At 36.6% G+C, this 18,855-nt stretch overlaps 1 protein-coding gene across 10 annotated transcripts in view; it reads right to left on the bottom strand.

The window, feature by feature from the left end:
- The window catches only part of CCDC171 (coiled-coil domain containing 171), a 173,714-nt gene that overhangs the window by 47,904 nt on the left and 106,955 nt on the right, over positions 1-18,855 (bottom strand). For all 10 annotated transcript variants that reach the window (XR_002433292.1, XR_002433293.1, XM_021380202.1 and 7 more), the window contains 2 exons: positions 10,689-10,834; positions 7,756-7,810 (listed from right to left, as the gene is read on the bottom strand). Coding sequence is in view for 8 of the 10 variants with exons in the window: in XM_021380202.1 (XP_021235877.1) it covers positions 7,756-7,810; positions 10,689-10,834 (201 nt within the window). In the remaining 2 variants the exon portion in view is untranslated. The remainder of the gene's footprint in view (positions 1-7,755; positions 7,811-10,688; positions 10,835-18,855) is intronic.

Genomic DNA, 18,855 nt, shown 5'->3' with positions numbered 1-18,855 from the left:
TGATGGACTAATTCTACATGTCCAAAAATGATTCTAAAAATTCTCTGCTGATCAGAGAGAATTTTTTCTTTTTTCTGCAGACCTCTTCTGTGTCCACTGCTTTGTTATCCTACTGCACAATTTGAGCTGAAATGTCCAGTTATGCCAATACAGACATAGTACAAAACATGAGCAAGTTCTAAATTGTATTAACACGTGCTTACACTTTGCCTGCTGTCCAGTACAACAAATCATTGGTTCTAGTCCCTCATTTTGGGCCTAATTCAATGCTTTGTCATGTTGAACAGAAAATATCTGGATATAAACTTCACTACATAAGGAGTACAGCAGAACCTTTTCTAAGCCCAAAGTTTTTTTCACCAATTACAAATAAAAAAGAGTTCATAGAAAGTAAAATACTTTAGGCTTGTTATGCTTTCATTTCCAATTACTACTTTAATAGCATATTATCTGCAATTTAAATGCTACAACAAAAATCTAGAATGGCGTAGTGATACAGTGATAGTGAACGGCAAACAGTGCTTCCACCTGCTTGGCTTTGAGATGACAATGTTGCTTAGATAACAGAAACTACATATATGTTTTGCAAATCATTCTAAAAGAGTGCCAGCAAAATGGTTTCTACCACGCTGTTAGCTATGCTGCATGTGATATATAAATAACACAAAGGTTTTTAGAATTTTTTTTTAAAGCAAGGAGGCAGTTAGAAAGCAAACCACATCTTAGTCTTAACCACAGTCTTTCAAATACGTGGCTGGTTTAGTCACATAATGACCGACCTCCTGGGCAGCATAAAACTGTACAACACACAGACAAGTAAGTTGTTGTGGCTAGGATCATTCTTCATGGTAAAACACACAGAATTAATATATTTATAGCATATATAAAAATATTTTTATTTTTATACTATGCATAAAAGCATGAGGACATTTCAGGAATCCAAGAGTCACTCCAGATTCCGAGATACTGCCAGTGACAAGACTGCACTGCTCAAACTCAAGCCACTTTAAATCAAACATATGAGAACTTTAAAACCACAGTTCAACCTGCAAGTAAAGAGCATGAATCAGATGAGAAATGATGACGCTGGGAACTAACAATTAATTGAACTAAAAAAAAAAAAAAAACTCTACAATTTTTTTAAGAAGGCCAAAATACACCAAATCACAACAAATCTCTCTCAGACAGAGAAACGTCACACAGAAGATAAAGGGGGAAAGGACTACATGGTACAGTTGAATGGTTACTACTTGAATGTCCAACACAGCTAGACTCGAGCACTCTTTAAAGATCAATAGATTGCTGCATACTGTTTCATCAAAAAGAAGAAATACATCCCCTATTCCAAGTGTCCAACTTCTGCTGACAGTGGAAGAACTGGACAGCATCTGCACATCCTCTCATACAGGTTTCCATATATGAATCATATTAGATATGCCACAATTAAAAATCTACTAAAAGAATCTGTATTAACGTGCAGATTTAGTGATTCTCCTTTTTGATTCCTGCCATGCAAACCTGTATCTTATTACAACTCCAGCCATTTCATAGGTGGTGTTTCAATAAGCGCTACTTAGTGCAAAAACATAATTTTGTGTAAGGAGGTATGCATCTCATAAAGCAAATATTTTGGGTATGCTAGTTTCTCGTTTGCTTTTCTTCTCTGCAAGGCCAAACAAAATTCTGGAAATTAATCTTCACAGTAGAAGAATACTGTCCAAAGCTTACCTAGAAGCTCAATTCAAGCTTCCTCTTCTTACAATACATAGACATTACATGCTCTGTTGAGTAAGATGTTAATTTGACCCAGAGACATTTTTGCAAACATTGACCATTGCACCCAAGCTTCACTATAGTTGCAGGATGTGCATTATAATACATCCCCTATGAATGGATTAGCAATGACCTTGGGCTGAAAATGAATCTATGCTTGGAGAAAATAACAGTTGATACATTCAGTAATTCGACAATTCTCCTAACAAGAATTTTTCCTTACTAAAGGCACACTACACAAAACTATTCAATCAATTCAGCCTTCAAAAGAAAAAAAAAGGAAAAAAAAAAGATGAAAAATGTGCTCTGAAATTAGTTATTTTAGATATGTCGAGAGCAAAAACAGTTAAGCACATGGATATGACATTCGGCAATGTCTTATCTTTATTTCGTCAAGGATTTTAAATCCCTCTTGAGCTGGAGTACCATTTTTAGCTTGGCTAGGTCAGAATGACACTGAACAATATGAGTGATGACACACTAGACAGCTATATGGACAGAGTTGTCATCAGCAAGCCAGCTGTGCTAACACCTGTATGTCCTGCACAACTGATCTTTGGGAACAAGGATCAAGGAAGTCAGATTAGTAGGAGGGGAAACAAAAGTGATTCATAAAACATTTAAATGAAAAGGTGCTAACTGGAGATGGAGAAAAACTCATCTCTTTATTGCTTTTTCTTTCCTTGTCACGGGGAAATAATTTCTTGTTTCCTACTATAAAGTCTTCAGAGCAGTCATTCAGAATTTTAATTGCATGAACACATGCCACTGCTTCAAAAGGCTTGTGATGCAGCCTGTTCAGGACAGCTGAAGACCACAGTAATAAACGGACCCTGAACACACACATACAAATACAAGCATGCTTCGCTTGACACATATAAACACTCTAGAACAAACAGCTCTGCAAATGAAATTAAGAAATGGAAAAAATCATATTTAAATCTATTAAAAATATTTTTTACGTCTTTATTGAGATACCTAAATAATGATATGATACACAGTTAGAGACTTCAGTTAACTCAGAAAAAAAATGGGGTTGAAAATTATCTAAGTGGGATCTAAAAGTATTGGGCAACATTTATTAAAGTCTGATTGTGGCAGCCAACATTAGCTCAACCAATTTGCGGTCTTCTTGCTGAAACTAATGATTAATGCTACTTACAACTGATGTTTCACTGATGTTATTCACTTGTGTACGGACTTACGGGTACTGCAGATGAACTCCTTACAGGCCATAAAACAAGTATCATAAGGAAATGCTTTTTATTACTATGGACAACGTCAAAAATAAGAATCTGATGTTACTAATTCTCAAGTGTTCCACCTTCTCACCTCATTTCCAATGGAATGTCTGTCCCGTATTTTTTTAATACATTGTATTTCTGTATAACAAAAGCATACTTTCTTTTTTTTTCCCAGCTGGTTGCACTGAGGGGCCCAAGCCTCACACCTGGCCATTTTACAGGTATTTCAGAGAAGACAACAGGCACATGAGGGGAGCAGCGGTGAGGCAGTGTAACACAGTGACTGCATGGAAGCATTTCTGCCAACTGGCATACAATCTTTTCAATCAGCAGAAATGAAGTGCCTTGCAGAAGCGAAACGAAAAGGAGTTTACTAACCAAGAGTGAAAAGAACACACTGGATAGGGGCTTTGATCCTGGACTTGTGCCAGAATGTCAGAATGAGTGGGCTGCTAGCAGGTATAGGGGAAAAATATTTCTGGGGAGGTTTTTTTGTTGACTCGTTATCACAGTTCATCAACCTCACAGAGAATAGTGGGTGAAAGTCCAAGATGAGAAGACATGGTATTTTATTAATCTGACAAAAAGGACAAATACTAAGCATCTGGTGTTCTAGGCAGACTCAAAACTTTGCCAGCCCATAAAGCTCATCAAGACTCTAACAGTTAAGAGCACAAGGAGAATCACAAACAATTCCCTGGCTCTGTACAGGCTGACTCACTGGGATGACTTCCCAAGACAGTGTTTTGTACAGGCAGAAGTTCAGAGAAGAGGGACTTAGGGAGGCTGAAGAAAAGGGAGTTATACAGCACTGTATTGTGTGTAGCTGTCAAGGACCCAGCAGCAGCGGGGAGGGTGAGAGGGGAGCTCTGTAGAAGACTCTGGGGCTGTCCCATGCTGGATACAGACATGTCTGGCTTATGCCAATGGCTCCACTGCAGGGAATGGCAGAGCCCAGCAGTCAAAATGGTGGAACCTCTGTTAAACTCTGCGTGAAAAAACACAAGAGCATATGGGGAGGCAAGGAAAAGAGTAAGAAGCAGCAGTGCAGCCACCAAAGCTACTGAGGGACAGTGAGCATGTGCTCTAGGCGCAAGGACAGATTCCCTAGCAGCCCATTGAGAATACCATGATGTTGTGGGTTGTCCCCCTGCAGCTGAATGGAGGACCACACTGGAACAGATGTCCATGCTGCATCCACTGGTACTGGTGGATATTTAATGAAGGAACTGTAGCCCATGAAGAGCCCATGCTGGAGCAAGCTTTCCTGAAGGACTGCAGACTGTGGAGAGGAAACACACTGGAGCAGGGGATAAATGTGAGGAGGAAGAAGAAGCAGAGAACTGTTAAGGACTTACTACAGCTGCCAGCCTCAGAGCAAAGATAGAGGAGTTGGGAGTGAAGGAGTGAAGCTGAAGCTAAAGATTCAAAAGAAGAGGGGCTGGGCTGTAGTGTTGCCTTAATTCACTTTGTCTTCCTTTTCTACTATCCAGAGCTTCCTTTTTCACTACCCAAATCTATTTTAATCTATTTTAATTAATAAATTTACTTTCTCCAAGTCAGCTCTTTTGCCCACGATGCTAAGCTATCTCTCTGCCTTTATCTCAAGCCACAAGCTTTCTTGCCCCATTCTCTCCCCATCCTGTTGAGGGGGACAGAAACCACATGGCTGGGTGGGGGTGTCTGGCTGCTAGCTAAGACCAATCGACCACAAACACTCAAACTGAGAATCAAAACGAAGGGAAGGCTGAAGATTTTAGCACAGACAGAATTAAAAGATTTTTTCTATGGATTGGATTAACATGACTAGGAAGTCATTAACTACATATGTTAAAAAATCTCATTGTACACAATTAACAGATTTAATGTCTGTGACTGTGTTTTAGGAAAAAAAAATGATATTGATAGGAATAAGTACAGAAGAAGCTAATAATGAAATAGTTCATCAAAAAAACATAATGCATATATTTATAACAAAAATAAAACACTTCTCACCATTATTTTGAGAGGAATGCTTCAAGAAACCATTTATTTTCCATACATAAAAGAAGGACTGTAGACAATTTATAAAATAAGACAAAATATGTGTGTTTGAACTTAAAACAGGTGGGAATTTATTCCAGAAGAACTCTTCCAGAAAAATTCATTTACTGGCATTTGGCTTTCTTATGTTTTAGTTTACTACTATTTTTTCTATTTTTTTAAAGGAATGGGTCAAGTTACAGGCACAATTTCTCTCACCAGCCAGTGTTTAACCTGTTCTATTTTTCAAAGTTTTTCAGTTTAAGGTAATGTAATAGATTCTATGGGGAAAAAAAAATCTGTTTTTCCAAACCTACATTTTCAAAAATTCAGCTAATACCTTTCAGTTACAAAAACAGAACTGAATCAAAACAAAATCAGAGATTAGGTCCCTTGTTTGCTCCTGGTCCTTTTGGAAATTTGTTAAAATATTCACTTGATAACTTTACTTTTAAAAATATATTTAGATGGTATAAAACAACAACAAAAAGGTTCTCTTATTTTAATGGTATCATGAGAATTCTTGTGCAAATAAACCAGCTCCCAGTGTCAGATGCATTTGTTGAGAGTCAAATATATGATACTAGATTTTCCATCCAGTCACAGGGGGGCAACAAATAATGTAAACGATCCCTTGTCTAGAGTTGTATTGGAACCAGGCACAGAGATCCCTAAGCCCTACTTTCTGCTTTGTTTGCTGAAGATTACATCCAAGTATACCCACCTACATTCAATCTGGCACCTACACTGCTGCCTTCTGCAACTTTTTCAGTGGCAGTGTACAATAAAGAATGAGGTTGCCTTAATGGATATCGGTGTATGCCTTCTTACCCTGAGACTAAGTAAGATTACTACAGATGTCTGTAAAATCCCTGTGAGCTCTATAAGCAAAAATTTAGTATTATGCATTGATAACACAGATCCTGCAGGTGATGCAGTGGAATTTTGTGGATATTTGCTCATGAATACATAAATGTAGAAATACCGCAATGTTCAGTGTCAAACTCCCATAAAGGTATTTGCAGCTAATACAGATACTTTTTCAGCTCCAGATGATTCAGAAATTGATATCCTTTCTCTTTTGATTCATTTTTGAAAACGAATGCAATTCCCAGAATTTCAATAGGGAAAAAAAAGCCCCTTTAGTAGTATTTCATCTACTTCATGTTGTTTCCATTTTTCACTCAGTGTGTGAAAACATTTAAGAACAACAATGTAAGCTTGATAGGCTACACATAAGTCATGCTCATTAATGTTAGATAATTAGATACCATTATGATGTCAGGCCTAAGTTTCAAATATTTCCCAAACAAAGATCAATAATTTCCCTTTGTTCTTGTAGGAGAAATAATACGTCAAATTACAACTGATTTACAATCAATTGTTTTATTTCCCGCTGAAAAGATCATCCTGACATTTCTAATTCTTATATTTTCCTCATTCTTTAGGTTGACAAACCAGATAAATTACTCTGCCATTCAATAATTAGTTATTCGGACCTAACAACTATGTACAATTCTAACAAACATCAAGAAATGAAAAGCATGCATGGTAACTAAATTTCTCAAATAAAAATGACAGGTTTTTTTTAATCTATTCACTGCATTAGGAAGAACAGTACTATGTACAGGACCTGCCTATAATGCTGCCCCAAACATTTCAACCCTTGCATAAACACTGCACTGTCTTCTAAAGCAAAATGTAAACTTTTAATTTAGAATTACAAATTCTCAAGGCCAAGGACATTACACGTATACATCAGTGAAAAAAACACAGCACTTTCTGCATTATGTAGATTTCCCAAGCTTAAGAGAAGCAGGAAGGAGATGGAGACACAAAAGAAAAGAATTACCTATCAGCACTTTTGGTGAAGCCAAAACACAGAAGCAGTTTAGGTACTGTCTCTTTTTGTGAACATTAAAGAAAAGAAAATCTTGAAAAGGGTATCTGAAAATTAAATTAACAACAGTTTTGCTGGACACGGAAACTAAAATAAAGAATAGATTCCCACATTACTGAGAATTCAAGATGTGATAAGGGAAATGAACACTCCAAGGTAATAAAAACTCTTTTTTTGCTATGTGTTGCTCTGGACTAAAAACAATTATAAAACAACCAGCCACCAGAGCTACAGTTAAAAACAGCTCTGTCTCCCAAATAATTACATATTCAGTTTTGTTGAACCTTCAAAGAATACTGTATCAGAGTAAAATAATATCAAAGAGAAAACTTTAGACTAATAAATTAAAAAACGATTTAACATATTACTTACAATTTTGCATATAGGTTAATACTTGCCATCTTTTCCTTATGATACTTACTATGTATCAAAGATTAAAGCAGCATAACAAAGCCATATATCTTATGAGCACCATGTTTGTAACCACATACCTCAGCAGTGAGGTAATTCAGCAACTCAGGCTCAACAGCCAACAGAAATATTGCTCAGTAATGTAGAGACAGAAGATGAATTTCATCATATTAATATTTACATAATAATATGTTTTATATTAAAACAAAGAGGTCTGTATATTACAAAATTGTATTTTAACTTGGTAAATCTGAGTACTTTTTGGAGCCAAAACAAGCTGAAGGTGGAAACTTGAAAGGAAGCTGCTGTTCAACTTCTGCATCCCTGGTTCCCTGAGAACAAGTAGTTTTAAAAGCTTGATGTGATTAGAAATACAAATGCAGACAGAACACTTCAAATTCTTACCATATGAAGAGCAGTTTCCACAGATTTCATCTGGTTAATGATCAATTCTTTGTCTCTATTGTAAGAGCAAAAAAACATAGTTAATAAAACTGAAGTTCTACTGATGTGTAAATTCATTTTCTGCTACTTTATAACAAAAATGTCTTTAAAAAGAATTTTGACAGCTTACAAACTATTATATTAGTCTCCCCTCCTTTTAACTCCAGTACAAACCTTACAAAAATAGTTCATGGACCAATATCCAACAAATTTCCATATGGAATATGCCTTTACTGTACGCCAGAGATTAAACTAGTATTTACAGGCATTTATTTATATATTATTTACTTATATACCTGTAAATACGTAATTTACATATCGTACTTTTAGGAATATCAACTAATAATCATTGTGTTGTGGGAGAGGAAATCTGCAATCTTGGATAAAAAGGGCATTTTGAAGGGACTCCAGGCTCTAGTAGGATGAGATTACATTTTCACACTGGAGAATACTGTCAGATTACGTTTTTCATCAAGTATTGTTGTAGACAAGAAAAAACAGTCTTCTATAAAACTGACCATTCTTTTACACATTCCACTGGTCTTTTCCAGTCCAGTCAAGGACCCTATCTCTAAGAAACATGAGTTCAGATAATGAAATACTACTCATGCCGTTTTGTAGACTGGGGCTTAGGTAAGAAAGACAGCTTTGAATAGTTATGCTGACATAAAAAACCTTGGTCTCACCTAATGCACTTAGAGAAATGTAGTTGAAGTTGCATAATATTAAGAAAAGTGGGCCATAGTGGCCAAAAAAAATACAAGAGGAAATCAAATAGAATTTACACCAAATAAGTTGATAGCCTAGTATTCCAGGACAATCTTGCCAGCTAAGTTAATATTTTGCTGTAACTCTTAGGAGCTCCTGAAGCTGAATTCCAAACCATGGTGGTGGTCTGCCTAGAATTGTGACTGCATCCTCATTTTACTGATTCATACTATCCTAAACAGCAAAAATAATAAGGCAGACAGAAAAATAACATTGGTTATTACAATCTTAGTAAAGCTGTCACACAGATTTTTGCCTTTTCAGGATCTGATCTTTCTTCAGATTGGATTTAAAAGGACATGCCATTCCTTCTCAATTTGCATCACTTGTGTAGTGATTGCTTTGTCTGGGTAAAATGGGTTCTAGAGAGCCAGTCCAACAGAATTAAAGGTTAAGTTAGTTAATGATATGGAAGCCAAACTATTCATTGCATATTCTCAGGTGTTCACTGTTTTGTGAAGAAAATCCTTGTGACTGTCATTGATTTACTATCTCACTTCTTGGGAGTAGTTGAACATCTTTAAATAAAACTCTGATAATACTTCTTTACAGCACTTAGAAGAAGAAGTTTAACAAAATGAATCTTTTTGCACCCCTACATGACACAATCCAAATGTCATTCATATATTTTTCAGTGCCTACAGGTGTAAGGGAAACTAGAATTGGACCACAGAAATATTATTTAGGGTTACTGTATTTAAATGTGGTTTGTGAATGCAGAATGTGTCTTGTAACATCACTTTTATCTAGCAGAGAAGACAGAAAAAAAGCTACTTTAGTTCTGTCGGGTTCGATGCTTAAAGACTCTCTTTTTATTAACGCTACTTCCTACTCCGGAAACAGAATTTCTGGCCATCACTGCAAGAAAATCAAGGTAGGCATTCTCAGAATGAGCCTGTCATCTTCCTCTCTGTTAAGGTTGTAGAAAAAAAAAAAAAGAAAAAAACTTGAAAGACACCCAGGATCGTGGAAATAAAAATGCATTGCTTACAGTCAATCAGGTTGTAGAACAGTTATTAAAGAAAGATTTTTCTGGACAAATGGGAAGTATATTTCATCTCTTTTCCTGGTATGTTCAAAAGTTAAAAAAAAAAAACAATTAATGGTATGGGGACATTTTTGTATTTCATGATATTCAACTACTATATACAGAAATAAAATCGTTTCTAAATTGGCCTTATGTTAAAAAAAATACTGAATTTAAGAAATGCCACAGGGAATGCTCTATACTAGAGTATATAAGATCGGCTGCAGCAGGGTGAAAAGGATCAAGTTTTCGAGACCAAATCCTTCTTCAGGTCAAATCTACTCTAATACACTCATACTAAATATCACCCAGAATTTTCATTAGCTTGTTGAGCATTTCACCAAAAACCATAGCAATTACAAGATTTTATTTGTACATAAAACACTTCAACCTTCTAAGCTATGTTTTCAAGAGGTCAAATATTTACATCTTGGGTATGATGAGAAATTTTAAACATTTAAATATTCTCATCTGATTATATGATTCTAGGAGGTTAGTAATAATCACATTAATGTAAATGGTCAGTTCCTTTGCATTTCCTTCCACTCTGTTGTAATATAAAAAGGCACAGGTTTTACATCTAAATCCAAAACTCTCTGAAATTAGCTGAAAGATCTGCCCTGTTCCACAGATACGATCAGCGCCAAAATGAGTTTCAGCTCCTTTGACAGCTAAGACCTGACACCTAGTTGATGTTTTCGTATGTATTATGTATTGTATGTAAGTTAAAATTGTATCACTCTATAAAAAGATGATCTGGAAATGCAGAAAACTAGCAGTCATTTCCTAATTAAATGGTGTGGCAGGGCTCTACCAAAGAGACATTGTCAAATCAGTAACGTAATTGGCAACCCAAAACGCCCATGCTATTCTAGGACTTAGAAATCGGAGCGCTTTTGTGAGCTAACTACAGAAAACATAAATCTAGCATGTTGAACTAACAGTTTTCTTTTTAGAAAACTATCGCTGAATTTCAAAGAGAGACAGATGTACTTCTGTTTTCTAGCATTACATTAGCCAGAGTTAAAACCCTGTGCATGAAAGTAAGAATTGATCTTTTGTCTGTTTTAAGTGATCTCCCCAAGGTCCCAGCGCTCACTTCGCTGCCATGCAGAGGGCACTCTCTGCATCATGGATGCTCTCTTTCAGCCGACGCTTGTCCTGCTCCAGCTGGGTAAGAAGTCTATTGAGCTGACGCAGAGATTGATCTTTTCTTCTCAGCTCCATCTTTGCCTCAGAGAGTCTCTGCAAGCAGACAGAAAGCAGAGTTACTTGTCAGGCCAAATAATTAACTTCAATTTATGCCACAGGCTATTAAACAAAGTGGAAAACAGACTGACTGTGAGGTATATTTGGACCATTACATACTAAGGTTTTACAAATTCTGTAGTAAAAACATAACTAGCTCACAACATCCCAATTTTTAGTACATTGCCTGTGTACAACTGTATTTCATAAAATAAACTGATTTGTTGATCAAATAGGTACATATACTATGCTACAAGTATTGTATTTACAAATACCAGATCTAAACACAGTGGAAAGAATCCAGAGCATAGCATTAAAGAAACAGAATATTCTCAGAATATTCTCAAACCTTAATTTAAAACAACCATTAAATAAAAAAAATTCACAAACATACAATTTTAGTTTCTTTCATTTAAATATTCTGCATGATTTAGATAATTCAGAGTTCTCTGATAGTGCACAAAGTACAGTTTTCCTGCAGTTCTTAAGTCTAAATCACTACTTTATGGTACATTTCCTGTTTTAGCAAGACTTTTCCAAATGCAAAATATTGTTTGCTGTTGTTTTGGCTGTTGTTTTCCTTTTTTTCCACTCTGGCTTAGAATTAACGTGCTTTAAATCAATTCAGATTAATCCAACAGATGACAAATAGCACACAGAACTAATTAATACAGAACCTGGCTAGTTGCTACTTCTTTCAGCTAGGATAAATCAATGCATTTTGAGATTACAGTATTAATAACATAATTTCATATTTTGCTAAATATCATCTTTTATATAGAGTGGTTTATTTTTTTTAAAAAAAGAGACTATGAGGGCTGCTCTGAAAGTAATGCCTCCTATTTTATTATGTTGTCCCACAACATTAGAGGCAGATGTTGATGATACGGCAGTAGAAGTTGAACCTTCCCACGAATTTTCCATTACATTTTGCAGTCATGTGGCAAATGGCAGCAGAGGGGCAGTCGGATAAAATGGTATCCGATGTAGAAGTGCATATGAAGCAAAGGTGTGCCATTGAATTCCTCCATGCAGAAAAAGTGGCACCCACTGGCATCCACAAACACGTGAACATTTACGGAGACCAAACAGTCGATGTGAGCACAGTGAAGCAGTGGGTGGGGTGTTTCAGCAGTGGTAAAAACAACATGAGCAGTGGTAAAAACAACATGATAGACAAGCCATTTTCTGGATGGCCATGCATAGCCTGGAATGAAGAGTGTCTCAAACAGCTTATCCTTATGAATCAATGGATTATGACCAAGGAACTGTGTACAGAGCTGAATTCCAGCTTCAATGCATTGGAAGCGACAGTGGCAACACTGGACTATCACAAAGTTTGCTCCAGGTGGGTCCCACTAATGCTCACACAGGAACAGAAAGAACACCATATGCAAGTTTGTCAGGATCTACTGAACCAATACAATGCTGAAGGTGACAGTTTTCTGGATCACACTGTCACCAGTGAGATGAGATGTGGTGTAACCACTATAAGCCAGAAACAAAACAGCCGTCCATGGAGTGGCAACATGTGAATAATGATGCCGACTAAGTTGAAGGCTTGATCTTCCAGAGCTGGACCAGAGAAGACACCCTTTCTCTTGCAACATGATAATACCAGGCCCCATATCCGTCTGAAGACCATGGAGCACATTGCCAATCTTGGCTGGACTACTACTACTACACACATCACATAGTTCAGATTTGGAGCTTTGCTTTCTGACTTCCATCTATTCGGGATGATGAAACATGGACTACTTAGGCAACATTTTCCTACCAACAACACCAACATAGCAGCTGTGAAACAACAGGTCACCTCTGCTGGTGCAGATTTTTATAAGAATGGCATGCAAGCTCTAGTTCATTGCTGGTGGAAATGCATAGCTAATGGTGGTGACTATGTTGAAAGCAGTGTTTTGTAGGTGAGAATTTTCTCTGTCAAACATCATTGCTGACCTCTTTGTATCTGTTGTAATTTCCATGGAAATAAATAGGAGGCATTACTTTTGGAGATACCAGTGTAGAATAGTGGTCTCTAAACTTTCATTTAAGAATGCAAGTTTCCTCACAGATTCTGAAGAATTACAGAAAAATAGAGGAAGCTGCAAAATTGCAAGACTGAGTTCTTGCACCTTGCTTTCAAAATTTATGGATACGTTTTCTGCTGAAGTTTTAAAAACACACTGCATAATTTGTACTCAGGGGTACTTGATTTGGACTGTTAAACACTGAAAATATGCTGTGAGTAAGTATGAAAAGCAGTATATAAAAAAGGCTGATAAAAATTTGCAAGACACTGATGATTAATTTGAAAAAGCTTCAGATCTAGCCAAGAGCCAAAAGCACTTCAAAAAATGTGTGAGCCAAAAAAATACGGCACTAAGTAGTATAATCCTGAAAAAGAAACTGAAATCTATGAATTAAAGATAGACGCTATGCTGGAAAAATACATGCTAATATGAACACTCTAGTAAGAAAGAATGCATATTCATTTTAGTAATTCTCCTGCTGATACTGAAGGGTAGGCTGTTCCAGCACACAGGTTACATTGCTGACCACAGAAAGCAAAGAGACCCACAATGTTTGAAAAGCTTGTGTGATCTGCTAACTAACACCGCTTACCAATTCCAACACAGGACTATTAATGAAGCAATAATATGAAGCACAACTCTTATGAAGTATGGCCAGCAATCCACACTAGCTGATGACAAAGTCATATGGAAATTATTAAACCAAAAATCTTACTGCTTTATTTTTATAACTTTCAACATTATTTGGAGAAATCTCTAAAGAATTTCAATTCTACCAATTTTGATATTGCAATATCAAAGCAAAGTGTAAACACAACAGCTCCCTAAAAACAATTCCAGTATTCACTTGAAGCTCCTTGCTACTATGGGTAAAGTCAAGCCATAACAATTGCTCAAATACAGATGGAATGTTCTAAAGTAATGGCTTCTAAGCCTCTCTTTTTTTCCTTCTTCAGATTGATCTAATTAAAACCCTTGATAAACTTTATGGACTCTAATATTTCCAGCTGAGTGACTGAAACCAAGAGGGTGTGCCTCAAGGCAGCAAGGCAACAATGATAAGCAGCAGGTTAGCCACTAATTTCTCAGCCAGGGTAGATTGTGAAAGTGCGATGTTCTGATATCCAAGAAAGTGTTCAGGAGAGAATAGGATAAATCAAGTTTAATAACTCTGCTCCTAATTGTTCCCTCAATGCTCCACTCTAATTACTTGGAGAACTCTCCTGACTGTCACCTGATATTAAGTTGTTGGAGGCTGAGTGTGGAGCAGTGAGATAATCAATAAACATTTAGAGGGGAGAAGAATGAAGATCCCGTTAAGCAGTGGGAACCAGCAGCACCCAAAGCCCTTCTGCTCATGAGAAAACCTATGGGAGAGCCATAGTGATTGCAAAGCAATAATCCAAAGCACTGTTTTTAGGCCTTGAGGCCTTTAGGCAACAGTACGTTTGAGAAAAAAAGGTTAACACGGTCACCCTAATTACAGCCCATTTTCACATACTTCATATATAAGCGAAGACAAGCCAATTAGGTAGAAAGGAAGATAAGGGAAGTTTTATTTGTATACTAATTAAACCCCTGATGAAATTAAAGGAAAAACATACAGCTCTGTAATTGTGTCTGAGAAAGGTCACTTCAGGTTCAGTTATCAGAAAAGCACAGCCTTGAGATATTTCACTTAATCCACAATATAGCCCTTATTTTGCTCCCCAGGTCTTAGTGTTTACAAAAATAAGTAAATTTCAAAACCTGATAGTGCATTTATCTTGAAATGTTTTCTGTGGACAATTACAATTGTTAAAAAGTTAAGGCTAAATATGATAACAAGGATGGAGGTTTTAAAAACCTACTTTAAAAACCTACTGTGCACATAGTTTTGTGAAGATGCTGAGCTTTCACTTTCAAGCATAAGTGATTCTGAACCAACTTAGAAGACAAACTCCAATTTACTGACATTTCATAAAATGCCCATTATTCTTATAGCTCAGATGTTTAGGTATTCAGGTGCTCATTCAGACATCACTGCTTCTCCTCTGCAGCCCATCAAAATCTCATATATCAGTTAAGTTTTCATCAGAATCCTTAGAGGGAGATCCCTCTGGAGATATTTTAGATTTGGGTTTCTTTTTCCCCATAAACAGAGAATGCAAAAACACTTGTTGATGAGAATAGCAAGTAACTGGTAGCGGTGAAGAAAAATCTCATAGGGTGGAGCTGGAACTTCCACAAATAATTTTAATCATCTTTGGCTTTTCTTCAAAACCAGTTACAAAAAGAAATGAGTGCGTAACACTGTCATTCTTAAAAAAAAACCCCTCTATTCCAGAGTTAACAGATGGACAATTTATCTAGCTGAGTGATAACAACCATACAGCTTAAATTCATGCAAAGCATGTGTAACATATTTATACCAAGACAAAAATGTTTAGTACATTAGATTTAAATTGTGTAGACACAACACAGCACTACAAGATACGAAAATAAACTGCAGTATACATTTTGTGAACTGATTTGTGAAATTAAAGATTTTCTCTTCAGGATAAGATGTTATATGTGTATTTTCAATCTAGATGCAAAATACTATTTTTTTTAAAGATCTACACATTGAATACCCTTTGTAAAACAGTCCTACGTACATAATAAATAACTGCCCACAGAAAAAGAACACAAAGTTTAGCCAGCATCCATTTGTCCACTAGTATAAATATACTTCACCATTACCCCATTTTTCATAAAACGTAAGTCATACAAAGCATAACTTCTGACCATCATTTTTTACCTCTCTTTTCTACAGCAAATCATTCATCTCTTTCCCAAATGCAGAAGTTAAAACTGAGTTTACACTTGGTGAGTGAGAAAGAGTAGGCTGGTAAAAGCACATGGGAAAAAATACAAACAGAGCCTTACTGGATAGGAAGGCAGAAATATAGCATTTGAAAATGAAGGAAAAGAACTCTGAAAAACTAAATATTTGTCCATTTTTTCCTTTTGCACTTGGTATATAAAACATTTAACAGAATGCAACATGATTATACATGTATTACGACTTTTCAGGAGTCCAAAATGCTTATTTAAACAGCTGATTCGGAAGTAAAACTCCAAGGGAGTAAAAGAATTCTCCTACCAAGGAAGAGATTTGACACCTACAGGACATATCTTTCTATCACAAGGTACATAAATAACAGAGCTGATTGGAAAACTGACTGCTATACCAAGCTTGCGTATACTTGGGTTTTTTTTTTTTGCTGTGATTTCAGTTTCAGATTTCTGCTTTCAGTTGTTTTGTTTTGTTGTTTTTAAAGATTAGTGATAAACAGTAGACAAACTGACAGAGTATGTGTTGGACAAACAGATAGTGAGCAGGGTCAAAAACTGGCTGAACATCTGGGTCCAAAGTATGATGATTATTGGAGTGATTTGGAGGTCAGGAATTAGCAGTGTACCCCAGGGATTAACACCGAGTCCAGTCATGTTTAACATCTTCATTAATAATGACATGGATGATAGCACGGAGCGCACCTTCAGAAAGTCTGTAAATGACACAAGACTTGGAGGAAGAACTGATATGTCAGTGTTTCATGCTGCTATGCAGAAGGACCTTGGTATACTGGAGAAATGGGCTGACACTAATATAATGAAGTTCAGCAAAGTACCACAGGAAACTGAACTGTCCTGGAGGCAGGCACCAGGACAGGCTGGGCGCCACCAAGCTGAACATGAGTGAGCAATGGGCCCTTGCTGCTGAGAAGGCTAATGGCACCTAAGGTGATCCTCTCTTCTCAGCACTATTGAGGTCACACCTGGAGTTCTGGGTTTCTCAGTACAGAAGAGAGATGAAGTTTCTGGAGAAAGTCCACTGAAGGGCCACATAGATGATGAAGGGACTGGAGTTTCTCCTTTCTCCTCTTTCTCCCTCTGAGAAAAGGCAGAGAGATCTGGGACAGTTCAGCTTTCAGTGCTACCAAGAGGCAAGAACAGAATTGGTACATTTAAGTGTTGGAGAAAGGCAGAGAAGGATTTAACAGAAAAACAAACACAACAAAACAAAACAAAAAAGCAACATAAGAGAGTATAAAGAAGTAAAAAAAATGCAAGAACTCTCTACTTCCATCTTGCAAAAACTTCCCAAGAGGTCAGGGTAAGAAGTAACTCAAGATAAAAGTCAGAACAAAAGATGGAAGCATACAAGAATTTCTAGCCTGGAGAGGTCCAAATATTAGTGAGCAGCAATAGATCAATATGCCAGCCTTTAAGAGAAACTTTAACCTAGTCTAATCTGGCTTTGTACTGGCATTCAGGAGGCATAAATTACTGACTTAAAATAAATGTTTTTAAGTGTCTTTCTTCCAATGCATTATTTTGCTTTACATATTCAAGAAAAACAGTCACTATTCTGACTAGCGTACCATACTGTTTGTCATTTGTATCTTATTTTCTTTATCAGTGTGTCTTACTGTTCTGTATCAGATAAGAAGACATCTTTAGGAATAATTGCATATGTTTTTTTCACTCACTAAATGCAGATATCATTACACAGTTATGACTTTAGGAGAACAATATCCCTTTCAAGAACAAAAATGATAACTATTTTTATATGCCTATGTTTTGTTGGCCACAGGCATTGCAATCTCCACTATTCCTTTGGCTTCTAGTCATACAAGAGCACTGTAGGCAAATTTTATTTGCAAATAGGCAGTCTGTTCAAGGTGCCTAGTGGGTCTCCCTAATACATTGGATATCACTCTGCTATTGATCATTCTTGTAAATTCAGTGCCTATTCACAAATAAAATCTTCAGGGTAGTCTGTGTCTACTCAAAGTCTACATATAACCTAGAGAAATCTTGGATCTTTGGAAAGTCCAAACACAAAATGGACAAACGTAACGAAACTTACATCAGAGCTCAAAGTTAACTGCTTTTTCAGAGTGCACGACTGCCATACAAAACAAATTACATTAATTCAAATGACCTAGCTGAAGTTCAAATCAAAATGAAATTTCTATCAAAACCACTATTTGAGTAAAATCTTTGAAAAAGAAGTCTGTAGCAAAGAAAAAAGAATCCATTTAAAGAATAACTAAGATATTTAGAAATACAAAGGTTGCTCTGAAAATAATGCTTCCTATTTTATTGTGTTGGTTCATAGCATCAGAGGCAGATGTTGGTGGTATGGCAGTAGAGACTGAAAGTTCCCGCCAATATTCCATTACATGTTTTTGCTGTGTGACAGATGGCAGTAGAGGGGAAGTTTGACAGAATGGCATCTGATATGGAATGAAGCAAAGGGGTGGAACTGAATTCCTCCATGCAGACAAAATGGCATCCACTGACATTCACTGGTGCTTGCTGAACATTTATGGAGACCAAACAGTGGATGTGAGCGCAGTGAGGTGGTGGGTAGTGTGTTTCAGCAGTGGTGACAGCGATGTGGAAGACAAGCCACATTCCAGGCAGTCATGCATAGTTGTCACACGGTGGAATGAAACGCGTTGTTCCAGATGGCCATGCAGATTTTTACAAGCACAGCACACAGGCTCTTGTTTATCACATGCAAAAATGCAAAGCTAATGGTAGTGGCTATGTTGAAAAACAGTATTTTGTAGCTGAGAATTTGCTCTATCAAATAATAATATTGTGCTCTTTATATCAGTTTTCATTTCCATGGAAACAAATAGGAGGCATTACTTTCAGAGCAACATATGTATATCAACAAACAAGATGGATTTAGACTTTTTAACAGAAAACCAAACTCTGTAATATCAACACATTCTATCTATTGACACTATGTTTCAGAGCGGCTACAGTAGCATCTTAAAACAGTTTGAAATGAACTCCATGTGGCTGCTCTGCTCTTGCAAAGAACTAACCTGAGGCTGACCACCCATGACATCCCTTCAATAACAAATGCTTTCACATGGCTTTCAAACTCCCATAGCAAAAGAAACACCTGTGTATTCAAAAAGACAGTTGAACGAGCTCTGCCTGAAA

The sequence above is a fragment of the Numida meleagris genome, chromosome Z (genome assembly GCF_002078875.1).
Source record: "Numida meleagris isolate 19003 breed g44 Domestic line chromosome Z, NumMel1.0, whole genome shotgun sequence".
In the NCBI taxonomy this organism is placed as follows: Eukaryota; Metazoa; Chordata; class Aves; order Galliformes; family Numididae; genus Numida; species Numida meleagris.
This window is presented reverse-complemented; position numbering and strand designations above follow the sequence as displayed.